The sequence below is a fragment of the Chlorocebus sabaeus genome, chromosome 25, assembly GCF_047675955.1.
Source record: "Chlorocebus sabaeus isolate Y175 chromosome 25, mChlSab1.0.hap1, whole genome shotgun sequence".
NCBI lineage: Eukaryota > Metazoa > Chordata > Mammalia > Primates > Cercopithecidae > Chlorocebus > Chlorocebus sabaeus.
In genome coordinates this window covers 74,530,171-74,554,032 of record NC_132928.1, presented here as the reverse complement: position 1 = coordinate 74,554,032, position 23,862 = coordinate 74,530,171, and the positions used below count along the sequence as shown (strand labels likewise).

General features: G+C 37.2%; 1 protein-coding gene across 2 annotated transcripts in view; it reads left to right on the top strand.

Moving 5' to 3' along the window:
* The window catches only part of HEATR1 (HEAT repeat containing 1), a 58,034-nt gene that overhangs the window by 15,985 nt on the left and 18,187 nt on the right, over window positions 1-23,862 (top strand). For both annotated transcript variants that reach the window (XM_007989883.3, XM_007989884.3), the window contains exons 13-29: window positions 73-168; window positions 617-705; window positions 1,649-1,860; window positions 2,152-2,273; window positions 2,871-3,062; window positions 4,907-5,090; window positions 5,235-5,371; window positions 6,403-6,595; window positions 13,911-14,080; window positions 14,460-14,618; window positions 15,929-16,171; window positions 16,504-16,635; window positions 18,696-18,799; window positions 18,970-19,113; window positions 19,818-19,936; window positions 20,032-20,153; window positions 21,986-22,114. In XM_007989883.3, coding sequence (XP_007988074.3) covers window positions 73-168; window positions 617-705; window positions 1,649-1,860; window positions 2,152-2,273; window positions 2,871-3,062; window positions 4,907-5,090; window positions 5,235-5,371; window positions 6,403-6,595; window positions 13,911-14,080; window positions 14,460-14,618; window positions 15,929-16,171; window positions 16,504-16,635; window positions 18,696-18,799; window positions 18,970-19,113; window positions 19,818-19,936; window positions 20,032-20,153; window positions 21,986-22,114 — 2,547 coding nt within the window. The remainder of the gene's footprint in view (window positions 1-72; window positions 169-616; window positions 706-1,648; window positions 1,861-2,151; window positions 2,274-2,870; window positions 3,063-4,906; window positions 5,091-5,234; window positions 5,372-6,402; window positions 6,596-13,910; window positions 14,081-14,459; window positions 14,619-15,928; window positions 16,172-16,503; window positions 16,636-18,695; window positions 18,800-18,969; window positions 19,114-19,817; window positions 19,937-20,031; window positions 20,154-21,985; window positions 22,115-23,862) is intronic.

Below are 23,862 nucleotides of genomic sequence, written 5' to 3'. Positions count from 1 at the left end.
TTCCTTTCTAGTGCAAAGCCTTAAGAGATTTTTAGCAATAGCTAAATTAATTTTTTTTCTTTTATTGCTCAGGAGGGTGTTGATGAGTCTTTCATAAAAGAAGCTGTTTTAGCCCGATTAGATGATGATAATATAGATGTTGTTTTGTCGGCTGTAAGTGCTTTTGAGGTGAGTGCATTTGTCCTTTGTTGAGATACACAATTTTGTAAATTTTCTTGCCCTTCTCACATGATTCTCTGCCGGAGACTAGAGTATTTTTGGAAATTATTTTTCCATGGGAAATTTGTTCTCTGGAGAGCACAGACTTAAGTCTGGTTAGGAGAAACTCGTAGGAATTCACAATGTAATATATTAAATATATATGGAAGTTGTTCAAACAGGAAATGTTTTGTGAATTTTTATATTGCTTTTAACATATTTTTATCAATAGCAAATACCTTGGGACCATTGTCTTATGAATGCCACTTTGGAGAAATACGTCTTTAAACTTTTAAGTTGTACTAGGATTCCTGGGAGAAATTCCTTATAATTCATTGTTTTTAAAATTTGCATTTAAAAAGCACCATGTATGTTTGAAGCAAGTACAGATCTACTCATGGATATTTTTTCCCTTTAGATTTTCAAAGAACATTTCACTGCAGAAGTGACGATTTCAAATCTTCTGAATCTCTTTCAAAGAGCGGAACTTTCAAAGAATAGAGAATGGTATGTATTCATTTCTCCTCATACTATTTTGAATTGATGAAGTTTTTATATCAGATTCTTTCTATTTCTTCTTTTTTTTTTTAAGGCTTTGATTACATGACCCCTTTGTTGTGGTAGTAGAACAGATCTTAATGTAATACTTTTTTTCATTATACAGTTAATTAATTTGTGTTTGTGTGTGTTCGTTATACTATTCTCTGTGTTTGGAATTTCTCTTAAAAAAATGCAAAAGGAAATACATAATGGATGATACTGAATTCTGGGAAGTAAGATGGGAAGGACTTTCTAATTTTCTACTTTATATAATTTTTACTTTATAATTAAAAACATACCAATGTATTAAACAAATTAAAAAATAAGTTCAGAGACACAATACCATCTGTGGTAAGTTTTTAATGAGCTCTGTTTATTTCATTTTTGGCACCAAAGCTTTTTGCAAGAAAAAGTAAGTAAGCTCCATAGAGGATGACAGTGTGTCTTATGTGTTTTTGTGTCTATCATATGGGTAGATATCTATCATGTAGGATGTGCTTGGTTCATTTTCTTTGAATACCTGAGTGAATCTGATTTCCAGTAGAGTTGAGACATCTAGTGTGATATGTCTTATGTTATAGTTAACCTCTAGTGATTTCTCTAAGAAAAATTATTATTATTTTTTTTAAGATTAGACAGGATGAGCAGATTAAAAGTATTGTTGGCCAGGCACAGTGGCTCATGCCTATAATCCCAGTGCTTGTACAAGAAATAAATAAATAAAAATATTGTCACGAATAACTCTATTATTGACATGGATTTTAAGTGGTGTCTTAGTGTGTCTGAATAATAGTTTTGGTCAGGAGACCAGGATATTGTCAGTTTAGCTGGAGTAATGTAATGATGAATTTTTGCCCAGTTGAAGCCTTCCAATGTGTCTTTCAACCAAATGTGCTTGCATGTCTTTTAGGTACAAGGTACTTAAGATAGCAGCTGACATATTAATTAAAGAAGAGATACTAAGTGAAAATGATCGGTTGTCAAATCAGGTGGTTGTATGTTTGCTGCCATTTATGGTTATCAATAATGATGACATGGAATCTGCTGAGATGAAAATTGCTATATATTTATCAAAATCAGGAATCTGCTCTCTGCACCCTCTATTAAGAGGCTGGGAAGAAGGTAAAAAATTTAGTTATTTTTTAGAAAAAGTAAACAGTACAAAAGAAAGAAAATTTAAAATTTATTGTTTGTCATGTTATATGACAGTAAGGTCTTTTAAAAGTTTGCCAAGATAAAAAGTATACAGTGAGAAGGAAGCCAATTCATAGATAGACAAATTCAGAATTGGATATAAGGAAAAATAAAAAGCAAACCTTACATAAAAAATAGTAAACTGTTTGCCTGAATTCTTCATATGATTCTTTGATGTTGGTGACATAAAAGCTGTCTGCATTCAATTTTACTTTACAGCTCTTGAAAATGTGATTAAAAGCACAAAGCCAGGAAAACTAACTGGTGTAGCAAATCAGAAGATGATTGAGTTGTTAGCTGATAATATAAATTTAGGAGACCCTTCTTCAATGTTAAAGATGGTAAGTATGCTGTGAAAGTCTAACCCCTGGATTTCTTTCTCATACTCTTACTAAATTCGCAGCTTTTGCTTCACTAGATTTTTCTTTAAAAAAAATTTTTTTTTCATTCTTGAGTACTTGGTTTTACTTTAAACATTACAGGTTGTTTAATAAATTCTGTGCAATGTTTGAAATCTTTAACATTTTATATATTTGTTCAATGTGGATCCATATCACACCCATAAGAATATATCCTTTTTACCATCATTTTCTCTCATTCCCATTTAAAATATTAGTATTTTTGTTGTTGTTGTTAAAATAGCAAAATATAATCCCAAAGAGGAGAAAATTATCTTTGCCTTAGTAAATAAACCTTTGTAAAGGTATTAGATGTGTGATTTAAATACATTAACCAGTTGGCAAGTGCAATTATGTTCATTACAATTTCTGACATTATTCTTGTAATTACTTAGAAATCAGTGCTTAGTACTTTATAAAGGCTTTCTATTTGTCATCTCACTTTAAATGTAAAACACAATGCCTAGATAGACCTGAGTTGGAAAAATTGTTTTATGAAAGTCAGGAGCAACTAGTGATAGAGTGTGTTTATTTTTCAAGGTGGAGGATTTAATAAGCCTGGGTGAGGAGGAGTCCGTTAACCAGAAGCAGAAAGTAACGTTTCACGTGGTCATGTCTGTGCTCGTCTCTTGTTGTTCATCTTTAAAAGAAACCCACTTTCCATTTGCGATAAGAGTCTTCAGTTTGTTGCAGAAAAAAATAAAGAAGCTTGAAAGTGTCATTACTGCAGTGGTAAGGAAAGCAGAATCTCCAAAAAGTGGAATGTTGAATAAAGCAACAGCCTAGCCCATTAGTCACAGCAAAACTGGAAATCAGAGGCGAGATGTTGAGTCTCTGGATACTGGCTGGATGAAATGTGAAGCAGTCTTGGGTAGAAGTGAGATAGTCGACTAGGCACTCCCTTGCTTTTGCAGAAAGTTTAGTTGAATTATAAAATTTCAGGGTTGCAATATTTTGTATCTGATGCCTGACTCTCCTCTCTTTTATTGTCTTTATTGGATAATTACCCAAGCTACACCTAACTACCTCTAGTGATGAAGAAATTCACTTGGTGTGTTAGTGCTTGAACAAAATACTATTTCATTCCATTGTTTACTAAAAATAGATCTTTTAGGCTTTAAACAATTTTAATATTACATAGTTGTGTATCCCTCCAGCCTACTACTGTCTTTGATAGTATTACTGAGGGACATGTTTCAGCTGTTTATATTTTTACTTCATGACACATTTTGAGGTAGCAAGACTGTTTTTTTTAAATATCTGCTATATGTAAGTATTTTGTTTTTATTTGTCCTCCAAATTTTAGAGGGCTTCTCATTATAGGATTTACTAAATGAATTATATCTTTTTCACATTTACATATACCCCCAGGATTTTATAAGTTCTGATCATGGCCATTGTTAGCTAAAATTTGTAAACTTTAAAAAGAGTAAAATCTTCATATTTTGAAAAATAGCCCAGATAGTCTGTTCTTAACTTCTAATTTCTTGGTGTCTTTTGTGAAGTGTGATGACCTGAACTGTACTGGTTCTCAGTGTTAAAAGTATAGACAAATTGATTGTTTTATTATACATGTGTAGATAACAGGTTATTTTATATTGCTTTAGTTTTAATATCCTTTCTCGATGTCATGAGCATATTTTTGCCTGTAGCAGCACATTGAGTTAATCAAATCCCTCACTGGAGACGTTACATTGTAAATCTGGCTTTGGATTATTTTCCTGCTAAGTTATCACTCTGCTCTGGTTGTACAGAGTCACATTTGTCATTTTCTTACACCTGTTCTTCTGCATTCTTTTGGCATTTACAGTGTAATTTCTAAACACTGACATTTTGCTACTTGTTTAAAATCATCTGCAGGTTTGGAAATTTTACTGTGTTTACCTTATTCAGATGAGTGGTAAAACAGTGAAATGAAAGAAGTCCCTTTAACTATGTCTTGGCAATCCAACTCTTTATCTTCCTGTTTTTAAATAGGCCTATTTTGGCCAGGCACGGTAGCTCACGCCTGTAATCCCATCACTTTGGGACGCTGAGGCGGGTGGATCACTTGAGGACAGGAGTTCGAGACCAACCTGGCCAACATGGTGAAACTTCATCTCTACTAAAGATACAAAAATTAGCCAGGCATGATAGCAAATGCCTGTAATCCTACCTACTCGGGAGGCTGAAGCAGGAGAATCGCTTGAACCTGGGAAGCGGAGGTTGCAGTGAGCTGAGATTGTGCCACTGCACTCCAGCCTGGGCAACAAACAGAGCCAGACCCCGTCTCAAAAAAAGAAAAAAAAGAAATATGCCTATTTATTCCTACCCTTTATTGGATAAACAGTTTATATGAGTAAAGTTTGTTTAATGTTTTAAGGTAAGACATAGATAAAATTTAACTTAACTTTGTCTTTCCTTGTGAATGGTGATAGTTAGACCTCTTTAAAAATCTGACGAAAGCAGATCTATTAATCCTTTCCCCACCAAAATATACACATAAACAAAACTTTGGCATATTTTGCAGAGGAATTCATTAACCCATGTTCAGAACCCTTAGTTTGTACTAGTTTTTGTTTCCTTTAACATTTCAGGAAATCCCCTCAGAATGGCACATTGAACTGATGTTAGACAGAGGGATACCAGCGGAGCTGTGGGCACATTATGTAGAAGAGCTCAACAGCACTCAGAGGATGGCCGTGGAGGACTCGGTTTTTCTTGTATTTTCCCTGAAAAATTTTATTTATGCACTGAAAGCTCCTAAATCTTTTCCTAAAGGTAAGATAAAAGCTGTGAATCTTTTAAATGTGATACTCTGCAAAACTGAATGATTGACTCCACAATGACTGCTTGTCTTGAATAAAAAGCTCCCGGTATGTTCACGCAGGGCTGTGCATCATTTCTCTTTCCATGTCCATGTAGGTGACATATGGTGGAATCCTGAACAACTGAAAGAAGACAGCAGGGACTATCTGCACTTGCTCATTGGGCTGTTTGAGATGATGCTCAATGGTGCTGATGCTATTCATTTCAGAGTTCTGATGAAACTTTTCATAAAGGTACAAGGCTCATCCTTTTCAGGCGTACTCTACCCTTAAAGAAGATATGGCTGGCTGAGTAAGGTGGCTCATTCCTGTAATCCCAGCACTTTGGGAGGCCGAGGCGAGTGGATCACTTGAGGTCAGGAGTTCGAGACTAGCCTGACCAACATGATGAAACCCCATTTCTACTAAAAATACAAAAATTAGCTGGGCGTGGTGGCGAGGCCTATAATCCCAGCTACTTGGAAGGCAGAAGCAGGAGAATTCGCTTGAACCCGGGGAGGCGGAGCTTGCAGTGAACCGAGATCACACCACCGCACTCTAGCCTGGGTGACAGAGTGAGACTCTGTCTCAAAAAAAAAAAGATATTGTGGGTTATTTTGGTTATGTCAGTTTATAATGTAAATGAAAGTAGACTTGTAAACAGTGAAGAGTATATAATAGTAAGCACAGGCCCTGTGAAAGAGTACGATCACGATACTAATTGGTAGGTTGAATAGAAACTTAACATTGCTACACTCCTACTAGTATGTTAGGCCCATTACTATATTTAAAAATAACAACAGCCCAGTCTTTTTGATTGGTTAATACCATTTAGAAGTGAATACTGATGTTCGAGAGGTTATTTAGTAGATGTGAAATTACTCAGGAAATTTCATCCCCAGCACCAGTGACCTCCATGTTGCCAGGCCCAGTGGTCAGTTCCTGTTCTCGCCTGACTTGTTCTCTGTACAGCATTTGACATTGAGTTGGCATTGCTAACCACATTGTTGAAGCATCTTCTTAATTAGACATCCCAGATACTGCTCTTGTCTTGGTTTTCAGTGTTTTCAAGTGCAAAGTTATAGTGAAGCTTCTGAATATCACTCTTCATTGACGTCTTCCTAGTTCATTAAAACATAGAGTATAGAATAATTTGAAATGATTAGACAAAGCAAAACATTGCCTTAAATTATTTGTTTCTTTATAATTGTACACTAGTGAAAAGAGGATTTGGAACCAACTTATTTGAGTAAGAATTAAAAGTTTGCTCTTTTTTTTGTGATTAGGTACATCTAGAAGATGTTTTTCAGTTATTCAAGTTCTGTTCTGTTTTATGGACCTATGGTTCTAGCCTTTCAAATCCACTTAACTGCAATGTGAAAACAGTGCTGCAGACTCAAGCTCTTTATGTGGGCTCTGCAGTGCTCTCTTCTCAGAAGACACAGTGTAAACACCAACTGGCATCCATATCTTCTCCAGGTATTAAAAGTAGCATTGTTATGTTTTGTCATGACCAACTGTTCATGCTTTCTTTATATGGTTTATGTAGTTTGGAAAATTATAACTTAAAAGAATAGCAGAGAGTGGGCGTAGTGCCTCATGTCTGTAATCCCAGCACTTTGGGAGGCTGAGGCAGGTGGATCATGAGATCAGGAGATCGAGACCATCCTGGCCAACATGGTGAAGCCCTGTCTGTACTAAAAATACAAAAATTAGCTGGGCATGGTGGCACATGCCCGTAATCCCAGCTACTCGGGAGGCTGAGGCAGGAGAATCGCTTGAACCAGGGAGTCGGCGGTTGCAGTGAGCTGAGATCATGCCAGTGCACTCCAGCTTGGCAACAGAGCGAGACTCCATCTCGAAAAAAAAAAATCTATAAAGCCCAGGCAAGGTGGCTCACGCTTATAGTCTCAGCACTTTGGGAGGCTAAAGCAGGAGGATCACTTGAGGCTAGGAGTTCAAGACCAACTTGGACAACGTGATGAGATCCTGCCTCTACAAAAAATATAAAAATTAGGTGGGCGTGATGGTGCGTGCCTGTAGTCCCAGCTACTCAGGTGCCTGAGGTAGGAGGATAGCTTGTGCCTGGGAAGTCAAGACTGCAGTGAGCTATAATTGCACCACCGCACTCCAAACTAGGCAACAGAGCGAGACCCTGTCTCAAAAAAAACAAAAAAAAAATTGTACATCTATACATATTTCTGGTTACTTCTAAGTGTTGCTTTTAAGGTATTAGTGTCACTTGCAAAATCTCACCAAACAGAAAAGTTTAACAATAGAAATGGCAAGTGATTATATGAGTTCTTAATAATAAGCTATTCATTTTCTGAGCTGTAGCAGCAGTAGGGTTAGATACGGAAGTCAGATCATCATAATACAAGTTAATAGTGAACTAATAAAAACAAAACCCTCCTGCATTTATCTCTTTTATCAGGCAGAAGTCATATTCAGGTTCGGCATTCTCTAATGAAATATCTATCTGAAAGTTAAGTTTTTTTATAACGTGGAATTGCAAATTTTGCAAAAGATGCAGAATTTCATGAAACAATGACTGCGATATTGAAAAGTGGGTTGGGCCGGGCGCGGTGGCTCAAGCCTGTAACCCCAGCACTTTGGGAGGCCGAGACGGGCGGATCACGAGGTCAGGAGATAGAGACCATCCGGGCTAACACGGGGAAACCCCGTCTCTACTAAAAATACCAAAAATTAGCCGGGTGTGGTGGCGGGCGCCTGTAGTCCCAGCTACTCGGGAGGCTGAGGCAGGAGAATGGCGTAAACCCGGGAGGCGGAGCTTGCAGTGAGCTGAGATCTGGCCACTGTACTCCAGCCTGAGTGACAGAGCGAGACTGTCTCAAAAAAAAAAAAAGAAAGAAAAAGAAAAGTGGGTTGACGCAGAGCTATTGGCATGAGGGGATGTGGCAAAATTAGATCAAAGAAGAATGGTTGAAGATGAAAAAGTTGATTAGAATAATGACATGATTGATGCTTCAAACTAGAATGTTATTAATATCAGAGGCATAAGAGTGGCCCTAAGGAAATTTGAAGATGTCCTTGGTTTTTTTTTTTTTTTTATTCCAAAATTACTCTTTGTAAATGTTCTGTGAAAGCAAGGTAGATGATTGTATACTTTTCCCTGAACAATTTCTCAGTGTTTTTTATTAGTTCTTTGAAAGAGCACATTATTACATTTATAACCAAATTTTGTTGCATATAAAGTAAAGTAGATATGTAATTTCAAGTTTTATTTCTAAAATAAAATTCCATAAAAGTAATTTTTTTATTGACTTACAAAATTTCCATCTTCATTTTAGGTGAGTTTACTGTTAAGGTTTTTCTAGTTATATTTGGATAAAAACAACTCCCTATACATTTTTTAACTTTAATTTTTCAATTAATATGTTAGGGACATCTTTCCATATTAATAAATGGAAAAATTTATCTTTTTATAACTGCCTGCAGAGTATTCCATTGTACGGAGATAGCAATTTATTAAAATAGTTATTTTCTTCTAAACTTGTGGGTTTCCAAAAAGGTACTTATATTTTATTTAGAGATTATTTCAGTTTTCCACTTTGGTATTAAATGTTTACTGTCCTTTGACAGTGGCCTCTGAGTAATACATGTCATTTTGACTATAAGTAGCAAGATGGAAGAACTTCACTTTTCCACTGGTATTGCTGCTAGACAGGCTCCCTGCCTCCCACTGCTGCCCTGTCATCCATCTCCTCCTGCCTGCCTGATGTACTTTGCATTTATGCTGTGTACACCTGTTGCAGTACTCCTGAACACAGGAGAGATGCACCTTGTTCTGCTTGGAAGTTCAAAGACCAGACACTCGAGTGGCCTCAAGTGGAAGGCCGCTTATTGCTCATGCCCTGCGGGCTCTCCACTTGAGGGCTGCAGTGAGCTTCTAGCCCCACCTTATCTGTGAAGAGTCTAGGAATTATTGGTTGGCATCTGTTTTAATATATTTACAAAAATGTAGTGTTCATAAGTAAAACATGATATCATGTAATATAACGATGATACATAAATATGTTTATATTACTAAATTTTTGTGTTCAGAAGTAAAAGGCAATACAATGTTATATGATATTATAATCATACAATATGACATAGTAATATAACACAATATTATATGAGTTTTTGTCAGTAGCTTGGTAATCTAACCACCATTTATTATTTTCTATGCAGATATATATTATAAAAAGTCTTGCATATAGCAAGTCTTTGTTAAATAAATACAATCTATTCTTTTCTTTTTTTTTAATTTTTAAAGAGACATAGCCTCACTTGTTGCCTAGGCTGGAGTGCAGTGGCGTGGTCTTGGCTCACTGCAACCTCCCCCTCCCAGGTTCAAGCAATTCTCTTGCCCTGTCCTCCCGAGTATCTGGGATTACAGGCACGCACCACCACACCCGGCTAATTTTTGTATTTTTAGTAGAGACGGGGTTTCACCATGGTGGCCAGGCTTGTCTTGAACTCCTGACCTCAGGTGATCCACCGCCTTGGCCTCCCAAAGTTCTGGAATGACAGGCATGAGCCACTGCGCCCAGCCAATACAAATCTATTCCTCCTGTCATTTGTGAGATTGTTGCAGTAAACTGAGGAACAGAGAGACAGATATGGGAGAATAGGAAGAATTTATTTTAGGGTACGCACCAGCTTAGCAGATTCACATCCAAAAAGCTGAGCCTCGAACAAAGACGGAGTGGGGCCTTTTATAAGCAGGCTTACAAAAGCAAAACAAGGGCTGTTAATCATACAGTGCATAACTTGGGGCCTTGCATACCTGGTGGCCTTGTAGCTGCAGCGAAAGAAAAACAAGAACTGGCTAAACACAGACATTTGTAAAACAGTCATGCTTCAGAGGCCAGGGAAAGGAGTAACAGTAAAGGAATTTGTCTTTCTCTCTTTTTTTTTTCCTTCGACCTTGCTCTAGGGGGGTGCGGGGAGTGTCTGGAGCCCATTCCTTTGGCCTTGGCTTTTCAGACACTGTTGTCTTATAGCTGTCCTTGAAGTGAGCTGCTAAGCAGAAGAAAACTTGTTTCTTTTATTTTTAACCCTTGCCTATCCTGTTACTTTTGTTGGAGTGAATGAATGCATATTTATTTTTAAATCTCTGCCTCAAGATGGGGGCTGCCTTTCATTTATTTTTTTGTGTCAAATCAATGTATTAAATCTATTTTTATGTTTAAAAGCAAACTCAAGTATTTTTTATTTTTACATAAAAACATGCTAGTGTAGATCTAGATAAAAGTAGTTGAAAGAATGAAATCACATAGACTTTTAAATGAAAGAACAAAAATCCTATAAGCTGATCATTTAAGTAAGTGGCTATAATTTTTGTTGGGTTCTAGTATCTTACTTGAACATGATAACTTTGGTAGTTGGTACTTTGAATTTGTCCTTGAATTTGGATATTGTAGAAGCTGTCCTTCACTCTTCAGGGAATATTACCAAATAGATATTTTGGCCCAAGCCTGCCCCTTGTGTGAATTAAACGTTCCAGCTATTTGTCCTTGACTTTGTTTTGTAAATTAACCATGTGAAAACCAGAAAGGATTTCCAGCTTCCATAGATGATACAGGTTGAGTGTCTCTTATCCAACGTGCTTGGGACCAAAAGTGTTTGGGACTTCAGATTTTTTCAGATTTTAGAATATTTGCGTCTACATAATGTAATATTTTGGCATTGGGACCCGGGTCTGAACACAATACATTTATGTTTTATATACACCTTTTGCACATAGCCTGAAGGTAATTTTACACAATTTTTAAAATTTTATTTTAGGAGACAGCGTCTCACTTTGTTGCCCAGGGTGTAGTGCAGTGGTGCAATCTCAGCTCATTGCAACCTCTCCCCACCCCCTCCACCCAGGCCCAAGCAGTCCTCCTACCTTAGCCTCACAAGTACACGTGCCACCACGTGCCACCATGCCCAGCTAAGTTTTTATATTTTTGGTAGAGACAGGGTTTCGCTATATTGCCTAGGCTGAGCTCCTGAGCTCAAGTGATCCACCTGCTGTGGCCTCCCAGGTGCTGGGATTATAGGTGTGAGGCACCATACCCAGCCCTGTTTCAGTTTTTAATTGCAGCCTTGAACTCCTCGGCTCAAGTCATCCTCCCATCTCAGCCTCCCTCATAGCTAGGACTATAGGCCTGCGCCACCATGCCTTACTAATTTTCTTGTTAAATTTTTTGTGGAGACGGAGTCTTGGTGATGTTGCCCAGACTAGTCTTGAACTCCTGGCCTCAAGTGATCCTCCTGCCTCAGCCTCCCAAAGTGCTGGGATTATAGGCATGAGCCTCTGCCCATCCAGTTTTATACAATATTTTTAATTTGTGCTTGAAACAAAGTTTGGGTACATTGACCCATTTTAATATCCTTTGTGGGCATGCTTGTGTGGAAGAATTTCGGTTTTGTGAAAAAGATATATTGCAGCTGCAGGGGGCTGGCTCTGTCTTTTTTTCTGTGGGGACGCTGAATAAACAGTTGTATGCCTGCATTTTCACTGCAGCCCGTCACAAGATCAGGTGTGGAATTTTCATATTGTCATATGTCATATTGGTGCTCTGAAAATTTGAGATTTTGGATTTCTGGATCAACGTTGCTCAGCCTGTATGGACTTCTTAGGCAGGTTTGAAAGCTTGTCAAACTTTATCTTAGTATTTCAGAAATGGAAAGTATAATTGATAATTTCTAGCAAAATATAAATGACTGTAGTTTGCTGCAGTAGATATGAAATAAAGCTTAAATAACTAATTACTGTAAAAGGAACTTAGGTACCTCTTTGTTCCAAAGACATCTTTTTAAAACCCCAGCGCAGTTGGTCTCACAGATGCATTCTTACCAGATCTTTGAAGCAGATTTTTTCAATGTTGTTGAACTGGGCAGGGCATAGAGAAGGGAGGCTTCCAGATTCTTCATTTAAAACTGGCATAACATTGAAAATTCTGAAAGCCTACAGACAAAAGACTATATAGGCCATGTTGCTTTGAATAATGTTATGTAAAAATCCTAAATAAAATATTTGCAAATAGGCTTTAGCAACATATTTATAAAAATCATTTACGTAGTTAGAGTTCATGCCCAGAATATAAAATTGGTTCAGTAAAAGGAACTATGTTAATATATAATTGACTATGTCAGTGAAGGACAAAACCCATAAAATGTCCAAATATTTGAAAAGGCATTAGCCAAAAATAGTAATTATTCCTAATTGGCAGCAGAATAGGAGTAACATGATCAAAAAATTCCTCAAATTAAAAGCTAGCATTTTCACTTCATAATTGGGAAAACAAAGGCATTCCTGTTAAAATCATCACTCTCATTGAACGTGATTCTAGAAGTACTAGCTGGCAGAAATAGACAAGTTTCAAATACTTATGGAATGTATGAATATAATAAAGCCGAAATCAAAGATCTGTGAGATGGTTATGTGGATTGTTAAATGGGACATCTGACTATCCATTTGGAAACATTAGAAAGTTTGACTGCAACCTCATTCCTTAGATAAAAATTTCATATGAACTAAAGATTTAATATAAACTTAGCTCTGGCATTCGACGAAAGCATGAGGTACATATGATCTCTCCCTCTAAATATAGAGATAGATACTTTCTAAATTCACACAGAGTGGGGAGGGCCTTTTTAAGCAACAGAAAAAAGTAGAAGAAAAATTTGACTCTAACATTTCTCTATCAAAAAGTAAAATCAAAACACAGCAGTCTGGGACCAAGTGTTTGCAGAGAACAATGCACAGGTGGGTGATTTTCTGTGCACGCTTGTACAAGGCTGTATGCACAGGGGTGTTTGTGGCAGCATTGTTTTGGTGGCAGAAGAATAGAAACAACTTAAACTTTACCAGTAAGGTACTGGTTTTTAAAATATGGAAAGTACATTGGAGTATACTTTACAATTAAAAAGAATGATTTGGCCGGGCATGGTGACTCACGCCTATAATCCCATCACTTTGGGAAGCCGAGGTGGGCGGATCACCTGAGGTTGGGAGTTCTAGACGAGCCTGACCAACATGGAGAAACCCCATCTCTACCAAAAATACAAAATTAGCTGGATGTGGTGGCGCGTACCTGTAGTCCCAGCTACTCAGGAGGCTGAGGCATGAGAATCACTTGAACCTGGGAGGCAGAGCTTTCATTATGTTCTCAAAGAAGCTTGTGTTACAAGCTCCAGCCTGGGCAACAAGAGCAAAACTCCAATCTCAAAAAAAAAAAAAGAATGATTATATTTGGATATGTGTGTACTTATGGAAAACAGTCCCAAGAGTTGAGATGTGTGTTATCCCAGCACTTTGGGAGGCCGAGGTGGGTGGATCACTTGAGGTCAGTAGTTGGAGACCAGCCTGGCCAATATGGTGAAACCCAGTCTCTGCTAACAATACCAAAATTAGCCAGGCGTGTGGCGTGCACCTGTAATCCCAGCTGCTGGAGAGGCTGAGGCAGGAGAATTGCTTGAACCCAGGAGGCGGAGGTTGCAGTGAGCCGAGATTGCACCATTGTACGACGTCCAGCTCAGATATGAGAGTAGTTGGTGTAGAACAGGGTTTATAGTTTGCTCTTATTTGTGTATTTTCAAAAGAATGCACCTGGTAACATGCCTAACCTTTCTCTGGAATATTAAATATTCAAACAGTGAGCAGTCTTTGGAGAGGGGGTTTGAATTCGAAGGGATTCTTTTTGTCTTTTTATCAAGTACCTTTGGTACTATGTAAATTTTGTACTGTTTCAGTTTTTAAAATTGTTTCTTAAATTTTTTTCCCCTTTGATTTTAGTGGTGACATCTTTACTCATTAACCTGGGAAGCTCCATAAAAGAAGTTCGTAGGGCTGCCATTCAATGTCTCCAGGCCCTCAGTGGAGTGGCGTCCCCCTTTCATCTCATAATAGATCATTTGATTCCTAAAGCAGAGGAGATCACTTCAGATGCTGCCTATGTTACTCAGGTAAGCTCGTTAGCAAAGAAGATTGAGTGTGTTCATGCCTGTGTGTACTCATGAGCAATTTTCTCCATTCTCGACATTTCACTGTGTAGGGGTTTTGATGGACTAAGTCACTGAATTTAGGAACTGATAGGTCATTATCTGTACATCTGTCTCCCCCTACTTTTTAAAAGATAGCAATGTCATATTTCAGTTTTGCTCTTTTCATTGGATAAAGGACTAGGGTATAGCTTTTCATAGTAAGCCAACTCTGTGTTTTTAATAACATTTCTTATTAAGGTTTTAAGGAGAAATGGAAAAGTAAGAATCTTCCATAATTAATATATTTAGCCTTTGTAGTTTCTTAACCCTTTTTTATCCAATTTCCTTTTTGGTATCTTAGGATTTGGCTACTTTATTTGAGGAACTACAGAGAGAAAAGAAACTGAAGTCTCATCAGAAGTTGTCTGAAACTTTGAAAAACTTACTTAGTTGTGTATATAGTTGCCCATCTTATATAGCAAAAGATTTGATGAAAGTACTTCAGGGAGTCAACGGTGAGGTATGTGCCGTTTAAGTGGATCGTACATTCCTGTGATGTTACTAAGGAATAGCTGTAACTGCTTGTGGGTGAGAAAGTCCATTGTAAGAGTTGCATGTGTGCGCTCAGAAGAGATAAGTGTAATATTAATTTGAGAGGGAGATGAGTTGAGGTAGAGAAAAAAAGATACAAGATACAAAAACAAGTGCTGGTGAGTTTCTTTTAATTTTAAAATTAAATGTGTTGTCCCCGTGTAATCATTGAGTTTATTTGAAATGAACTTCACAGTCTTGTGTCTCCTGGGGCTGCACTGCTAAAAGAAGCTGTTGGTTTATCTCTGTTTTTCAAGTGAAAATTCTATACAAAGGAATCTATTTGGACACGAGTCTGTGAAAATTCCAAAATCATTTGCTCGTTTGTTATATATAATTAGAGCTTTCATTATGTTCTCAAAGAAGCTTGTGTTACAAAAGAAAGCAGTTGTGAAACACTCGTTGATGTGATGGCATGTGCTGACCAACAAAAAAAGGTTCTGTCATCCCAGTGTTCCAGAAATGCCTATGTGCTTCAGTCCTAGACTGACTGTAGGCTTAGAGAACTACAATGAGTCAAATGGATTGAAGACCATTTGATTACATTTTTTTGGTAGGAACAAACAGGTTGCATTTAGCCCCTAGTGGTCCCTGGTATAGTTTAAATTAGGAATTGACAAATTTATTGTGTAAAGGACCAGATAGGAAATATTTTATGCTTTCGGGGCCACACAGTCTCTGTTGCAGCTACTCATCTCTGCAGTTGTATCAGGAAAGCAGCCACAGACAGGATGTAAACAAATGAGCATGGCTGTGTTTCAATAAATAAAATCTACAAAAACAGGTGGTCTGTTGAATTTGACCTGCAAGCCATAATTTGCTGGCCCCTAGTTTAGCAGTTAAAGATTCACATACATAATTTGAGGTAATATTAATTATACCAAGTTGGAAGCATTGAAGGCTACATACAGTGTTTTAGGGGATGTTAAACTTTATTTTTATTCTCTAAAATTTTAGTTTGTGTTTTCTTTTCTCAAGTCTTGAGGGATGCTCACAGATTATCTTTCTGCTCATCTCTGAAGGGTTTAGAACTTTTGAGCATTACACATGAACTATCAGAAAGGACCTGAGTGCCTCAGTGTGAGTTAATAGCTGTCCCCATGTCTAAGAAGTGTCATCATTGGGTTTTTTCCTCCAGGCTAAATTCCCATCTTCCGACAGGCTTTGAGTGTCTCTGTAGGGTGAGCAAAAACGTATCAGTATACATAACTATTTTCTTATAAGTCTTTCGATCTTTAGATGGTGCTTTCTCAGCTATTGCCTATGGCTGAACAACTGCTAGAAAAGATCCAGAAGGAGCCCACAGCTGTGCTGAAAGATGAGGCCATTGTTTTGCATCTCGCTCTGGGAAAGTATAATGAATTTTCAGCTTCCCTTTTAAATAAGGATCCAAAGAGTCTAGATATATTTATAAAAGCTGTGCACGCAACAAAGGAACTTTACGCAGGAATGCCAGCCATTCAGATCACAGCCCTTGAAAAGGTCAGTGATTTCTTTCAGAAACTAAGGCATAGCATGTTCAAGCATTTAAAGGTAGAAGGCAACAGGAACAGCATTAAAAAAAAACAAAAAAACTTTAATTTATTTGGAGAAGATAGTTACAGGTGGACTAGACATGTTTTAAAGGAATATGATGTATTTGACCCATTTTTGAAAACTGAATGTTGTACATGGGTCATTAAAACGAATTGCATTTTAACCGACACAATTAAATGGGAAACAATTTTATATTTTGAGAGAGGTTGATACAAAAATTATTTCTGGAGTTTAAACTTGTTCACTGAACTCAGTTGCCTTTTTTCTACCCCCTCTAGATTACAAAACCATTTTTTGCAGCCGTATCAGATGAAAAAGTTCAGCAGAAGCTTTTAAGAATATTGTTTGATTTATTGGTGAATTGTAAAAACTCACATTGTGCTCAGACTGTCAGCAGTGTTTTTAAAGGGGTAAGCTGCAAACTTCCTGTAATTTTTTATTAATGTTTAGTGTCTTCCGAAGGACACCATGTTTAAGAGTCCTGCATTTTATAGTGCTTGTAAGAGGTCAGATGTTACCATTAACAAAAATCATGGAAAAGTGAGTCATAGAGAGGCATAAAATAAAAATTTTAAATCTTTACCATTATTTTATTTTATGAAATATTTATTGATAATTTTAACCAGATAGGGTGTGTAGGAATATGTGTGTATGTGATCTTACTCATATTACATGGAATCTACCTATTCCTTTATGCAAGGAATAGGAATGAGTGGCTCAATATTGAACGGGGTAACATTATTCTACTTAATTTAATTGTTTTAGTTTAAATGTTATGTTTTAATTTAATTCTACTTAAGTTGAATTTAGTTGTTTAATGACTTGTAATGGAATTGAAATTCTGCTTGTTGGTTTTATATGTATATTGAAACCTAGCTATTATCAGAATAGCCACCTGGTTATTCTGTTTTTTGAATATAGGATAATATAAAGTTCTAATATCTAGATTCAGCAGTTCTCAGAATTTTAACATATTTACTTAATCTTTTTTCCTTCTTTTTCTTTGCTGAAGTATTTTAAAGAAAATCTCAAAATGTCATGTGCTTTCATCCCTCTGTGCTTCAGTGTGCATCTTTTGAAAAGTGGATACGACTACAATGGCATTAGAATTTTAAAAAAATTAATAATTCCTTGATATTATCTAATACCTAGTTCATAATCATATTTCCATGGTTATCTCAAGTGTTTTTTATAGTTGTTCTCTTAATCAGAATCCAAAGATTTAGTCGTGATGTTAGAACCTTATAAAAGGAGATATCTGGATCCCACCCCACATCTAAGGAATCTCTGGGGCTATGAATCTGTTTTTGTGCGTGTGTGTATATGTCTTACTCCTGCCCAGCTGATTAGAATATACATATCTGATCCGGCACTTGGAAACCATTGGTATGGATGATTCTGTGTTGCGTTACTAGTTTTCCACTCCAAGGGATGAACGTGAAATTGAGTGACTCTGGACTGGAGAAGTGATACCATATCATGATCACGACAAGTGCAGGGCTGTAACTTGAGACTCCCAAGACAAATTATATAGAAAGCAAGTGCGTGGTAGTAGGAGAGCTTAGTTAAAATGAAAATCTGAAGATGAATTTATGTTGGCTATTGCTTTTGGTTTATACCCTTCCCTACTTTGCTTTCTTCTCATTCTGGTTTTTCAAGAGGTCTGTAACAAGGTAGTAGCATCCAGTGCTGGGTGGGTGCAGATGTATGTCCAGTAAGTCATTCTTCTCTCTTAATTGAATAAATCCTTCCTAGGGGTTAATGTCTGATTTTAGTCTTAATATTTTTAAGGAAATGTTGGAAAAATTGGAATCACAAAAAAACACATTTTTAGGAGGCTTCAAATATAGTACTAATTAAGTGCTAATTGAATTGAGCTAAGATCTAGTCCAAATGAGAACATCTTAAAGAATTTAAAGGATTATTAGAAGGAAAGTGTTAGCCCAAATTCCTCCCTCTTCTATTTGACAGTGGGCTAGGGAGCATATGAGATACTTGCTAGACATGTCATATCAGCCAGAAATAAGATTGGCCTTAAATGTCAGGCCAGTTGTACTTTGACTACAAAAATTATTTTGGTTACCAGAATACACTCGATTATATGAAACACTCTCATGGTCTGTGACAATAAATATATACCGTATGATAAATTAAGTATATACTGGTGAGAGTATAGGTATGCAAAGTACACTAAGTGAAACATACCAAGGTACAGAGCAATGTGTATAGTATGTTTCTATTTATGTTTTTTAATAGAATCTTTAGCCATTGGTATATGGAAAGTTTTTAAAAGGATGCTTAAGAAATTGTCAGTGATGTTTGCCTTTGGTGATTGGGCTGGGGTATGGAGTGGCATAAAGACATAAAAATGGATGTAAATGCTTTCGTTGTATGTCTTAATCTAACATATATTGCTCTAATTTTATCCCAATGGGTTATATCATCAACTGTTCTTCCTTCAATATTTCAGATTTCCGTTAATGCTGAACAAGTCAGAATAGAACTGGAGCCACCAGATAAAGCTAAACCCTTGGGCACGGTTCAGCAAAAAAGAAGGCAAAAAATGCAGCAGAAGTAAGAGCTACAAATGCATTGAGCACTTGCTGTTGTTCCCCTGACTCGGAATGTTATGAAATCTTGGAACTTTTTGATACCCATCAATTTGCTATAATAAAGCACAATGGTTTTTACTTAGCACATGATAGGGTTTGCTTTTCCAACTTTTTGTCTTCTCCATTTTCCAGAAAATCACAAGATCTAGAATCTGTCCAGGAAGTTGGAGGTTCCTACTGGCAAAGAGTAACTCTCATCCTGGAATTACTGCAGCACAAAAAGAAGCTCAAAAGTCCTCAGATATTGGTGCCAACTCTTTTTAACTTGCTATCAAGGTAGTGACACTTGGCTTTGATCTGTGAGAGAATAGGACTCTAATTCTTGCCCATCTTATCTAACATTCTCTTTTCAACATACTCTTCTTTTGTTTAGATAGTCTGTAAAATAAAGCAAGTACTATAGGTGAAATTAAAAGATTGGTTTTAGGTATCCATTGCCAGTACCCCAAACTGACCTTAGTGTCCTGTGTCACGTAGTAAATGACCACTCACTTTACAGCCTACTTTCCTCCGAACTTTTCAGTAACATGCCTGGGGCATCATTACTTGTATTTCAAGATATAATGTTGAATTTATATAGATATAGATGTGTGTGTATATATAGTATTTGCTATCTATATTTTCATATATAGATGTATATATTTTATATAGATAGATTTGTGTGTGTGTGTATAAATTGAGTATGAATTGTAGAGTGTGCTTTCATGTGAAAGGCAAAGTAATTCTCAAGGTTGTCCTGTAAGATTCCAAATAGGTTAATAGAAAGTGCAATAGAGAGGAAGTGGAATTTGACATAGCACCTGTCTATATGAGAGAAAATCAGAGTTAGAAATCTTGTATCTTATTTCTAGACTTCATGTTTAATGGTAGTATTTTAGTTATTCCTTATTGAATATGAGTTCTGGACAATGGTCATTAATGCAGCCATGAATTGTACAACTTTTACACTTCCCATCATTTCTCTTTTGGGTGTCCTGAAGGTGTTTAGAGCCCTTGCCACAAGAGCAGGGAAATATGGAATACACCAAACAGTTAATTCTTAGTTGTCTGCTCAACATCTGCCAGAAACTCTCTCCAGATGGTGGCAAAATACCCAAAGGTAGGTACTTTTTGGAAGGAAAGGTTAGAAAAATTACCTGCTTTGAGTGTGAGTGCACCTACCACTTAGGGTTTTTGTCTTTCTCACCACTGTAGATGTTTTAGATGAGGAGAAGTTCAATGTGGAGTTGATAGTTCAGTGTGTCCGCCTTTCGGAGATGCCGCAGACCCATCACCACGCCCTTTTACTTTTGGGCACTGTGGCTGGAATATTTCCGGTAAGTGTTAATGATACAAGGTTTTAGCAGATATTTCGGAGATTTTTCTTCCACAGAAATGCACTGGCACCTATTGATTTTAAATTTAATCAATTAGGCTTTGGAATCTTCCAGCACTGGTGAGACTCAGCCCTGCCTCTTCATAGCTGGGACTCTATGAGCCAGTTGATCTTGCTAAGCTTTGGTTTCCCTTTTTATCAAGTGGGAATAATAACCTTCTTCACCGGATTGTTGGGGGAATTCAGTTGGATAATTTATGGTTAGTATTTAGCACAACACCTGTACACTATCTATCTAGTAAAACAGTGGGCATTAGTGTTATTTGGGAAAAGTTAATATCTCATTTATCTTCAAGTAATCCTCAAAATAACCTTTAACCAGTGACTTAAGAAAATTAATTTGATCACAAACTATATGATTTAAAGAAATCATGTCCCTTTTATGAAAAACATCATTTCAACATTTGTAAAGAGATTGAAACTATTTTCATATTGCGGATTTAGGTCAGAGGTTTTTAACCTGGGGTTCTCTGTGAGCTTTAGGGGGTCTTAATGTACTGAAATCATATGCAAGGTTTTATATCTATGGGGTTTTATTTCTTGTAAGAGTCTGTGCTTCTCAAAGGGGTTGATAATCCAGAATCATTAATATTTAAGAATCATTAATATTTTTTGTTTTTATTGAAATGTAGTTCAGATGCCATAAAATTCACCCATTTAATAAGTATATAGTTGATTTTAGTCTATTCACAAAGTTTGTGTAATCACCACCACGATCTACTTTAAGAGCATTTTCATCACCCCAGCAAAGAAACTCTACACCCATTAACAGTCACTCTTCCTCCCCCTCCTCCCTGCCACCACCACCACCACCACCCTGCTCCTGGCCACTAGTAATTCATTTTCTGTCTCTGTCGATGCCTGTGCTGGACGTGTCATATAAATTGAGCCATGCAGTATGTGGCCCTCTGTGTCTTGTTTCCTTTGCTTAGCATAACGTTTTTGAGGTTCATTCATGTTGAAGCTTGAATCCGTATTCCTTTTATGACTGAATAATATTGTCGTATGTGTATGCCACATTTTGTTTATCTGTTCATCGGTTGATGGACATTTGGATTGTTTCTACTTTGGGGCTATTATAAATTATGTTGCTATGAATATTCTAGACCAGGTTTTGTGTGGACACGTTTTCATATCTCCTGGGTATATATACCTAGGAGTGGAATTATTGGGTCAAATGGAATTTTTATGTTTAACTTTTGAGTAACTTGCGAGACTGTTTTCCATAGTGGCCACACCATTTTGCTTCCAGCCTGTAAAGATCCCAATTTCTTCACATCCTTGCCAGTACTTGCTATTGTCTTTTTTATCACCATTCTAGCAGGTGTGAAGTAGTATTTGTGCTTATATTCTTTTCGTATGAATTTTTTCTTCGGAGAAATGTCTTTTCAAATCCTTTGCCTGTTTTTTAATCAGGTTATTTCTCTTTTTATTGGTGAATTGTAATGAATCATCGAAATGGAAAATGTTAGCCTGAGCAGGAATATCTCTTGTGGCCAGGAGTTCAAGACCAGCCTGGGTAACATAGCAAGACCCCATCCTTATAAAAAGGAGAAAGAAGAAAAATTAGCTGGGCATGGTATTGTGCACCTGTAGTCCTAGCCACTCAGGAGGCTGAGGTGGAAGGATTGCTTGAGCTCAGGAGTCCAAGGTTACAGTGAATTATGATCACACAACTGCACCCCAGCCTGAATGACAGAGCGAGACCCTATCTCTTAAAAAAAAAAAAAATTAGTAGAAATAGAAAATGTTGATAGTTATGTTTTCTTTCAGGATAAAGTTCTACACAATATCATGTCTATTTTTACATTTATGGGAGCCAATGTCATGCGCCTGGATGATACTTACAGTTTTCAGGTTATTAACAAGACGGTGAAAATGGTTATTCCTGCACTTATTCAGGTAAGCTCTCTTTTTACCATCCTGGGGTTTCTTTTTTTAATTTAAGAATTTTGCATATAAATGACATTAAAAGCCTGGTTTTTTTTTTTATATCCTCAACAATTGTATAAAAGCCTTTCTGAAATGCTCAGATACATTGCCCTTAAGTTTTAGAATGCTGAAGCTAAGAAGCAGTCTGGGCAATGTCTTTCCCAATAATCCAAACATGTTATAGCTGGTTCTGCTGTGCTCTGTGTGTGTACCTGTAAGTGTCTTAACATCATTTGGATGGGGTAAATTTACATCCACCATCTATTTCAGGACACTGCATCAGTTTGATAGTACCTTCTTACATGTTGATGAGGATAGGAACTTTTAGAGCTACAGTGACAAATTTGTTAACATGCAGTTTAGCAGATGTTTGCCAAGCATTAACTCAGAGAGAGAGGTGAGATGTTCTCTCTCCCAGTAAGGAATGAACAATTCAAAAGTTAAAAGTAGCCTCAAGAATAAAAGAGCTTGGTCATCTGCTTGAGTTTTCTATGTACCCTCACTTGTTAATTAATGTCTTTTTTCATGCTATTGACCATCCCAGGGATCACCATATTCAGCACCTTCTTTTAACCTTAGTATTAGATTGGTGTTCTCAGTGTCCACCAAGTTGGCAAGTATAGGATATATACCTAAAAAGAAAAATAATAATATGCATTCACATGGTCAATGCCAGTCAAGTAAATGCTAAAGAGTTCAGAATAGGAGGTAGTCCATATGGGACAGGATGACCAGAAAGTTCTGTAAGAAAATTTGAACTGGTGTGAAAGAAGATAGGATTTGTTCAGTGATGGCAGAGTCAATAGTATGAGAAAAGGCGTGATCTAGGAATGTTCACAGCGTGTTTGAAGAATGTAATGGTGATAGATGGATGGAGAGCAGAGGGTTGAGACAGGTAGACGTTGGTTTAGTCATTCATTGAAGTGTTTTCTGTCATTTATTCAACAACTGTATTTTGATCGCCAATACCTGGAATAAAATGGTTCAAACTTTATTCCGAAAGCAGCAAGAAGTTGTTGGCCTTTTCTGTGCTCTGCTTATCTTCATTCTTCTTGAGGCACAACCCAAATCCTGCGTGATTTATGCAGTGTTCCCAGGCAGCCTAAGTGAACTCGCTATCAGTGTCACGTATTTGGCATCTGCTGTTACTGCCTCCTGTTATCTTTTCACATATGTATTCTGTTTCTTTTGTTTGTTTGTTTTTTTGAGACTGAGTTTTGCTCTTGTTGCCCAGACTAGAGTGCAATGGCATGATCTCGGGTCACTGCAACCTCCGCCTCCTGGTTTCAAGTGATTCTCCTGCCTCAGCCTCCTGAGTAGCTGGGACTACAGGCAGGAACCACCACACCCAGCAATTTTGTATTTTTAGTAGAGATGGGGTTCACCATGTTGGCCTGGCTGGTCTTGAACTCCTGGCCTTAGGTGATCTGCCCACCTTGGCCTCCCAAAGTGTTGGGATTACAGGCGTGAGCCACTGCACTCGGCCATGTATCCTGTTTCATACAGAAAATAAACCTCCTTTGGGGCAGGGCTCATATCATACACTTTGTATTCCCCTCAGGGCTAAATACCACCTGGGACATGACAGGTGCTTACTGAATATTTATTGTTAGGGCTTTGATTATTAAAACTCTTGTGGCTGACTGAGTGTGGTGACATGCCCCTGTAACACCAGCACATTGGGGGCTGAGGTGGGATTATTTGAGGCCAGGAGTTTG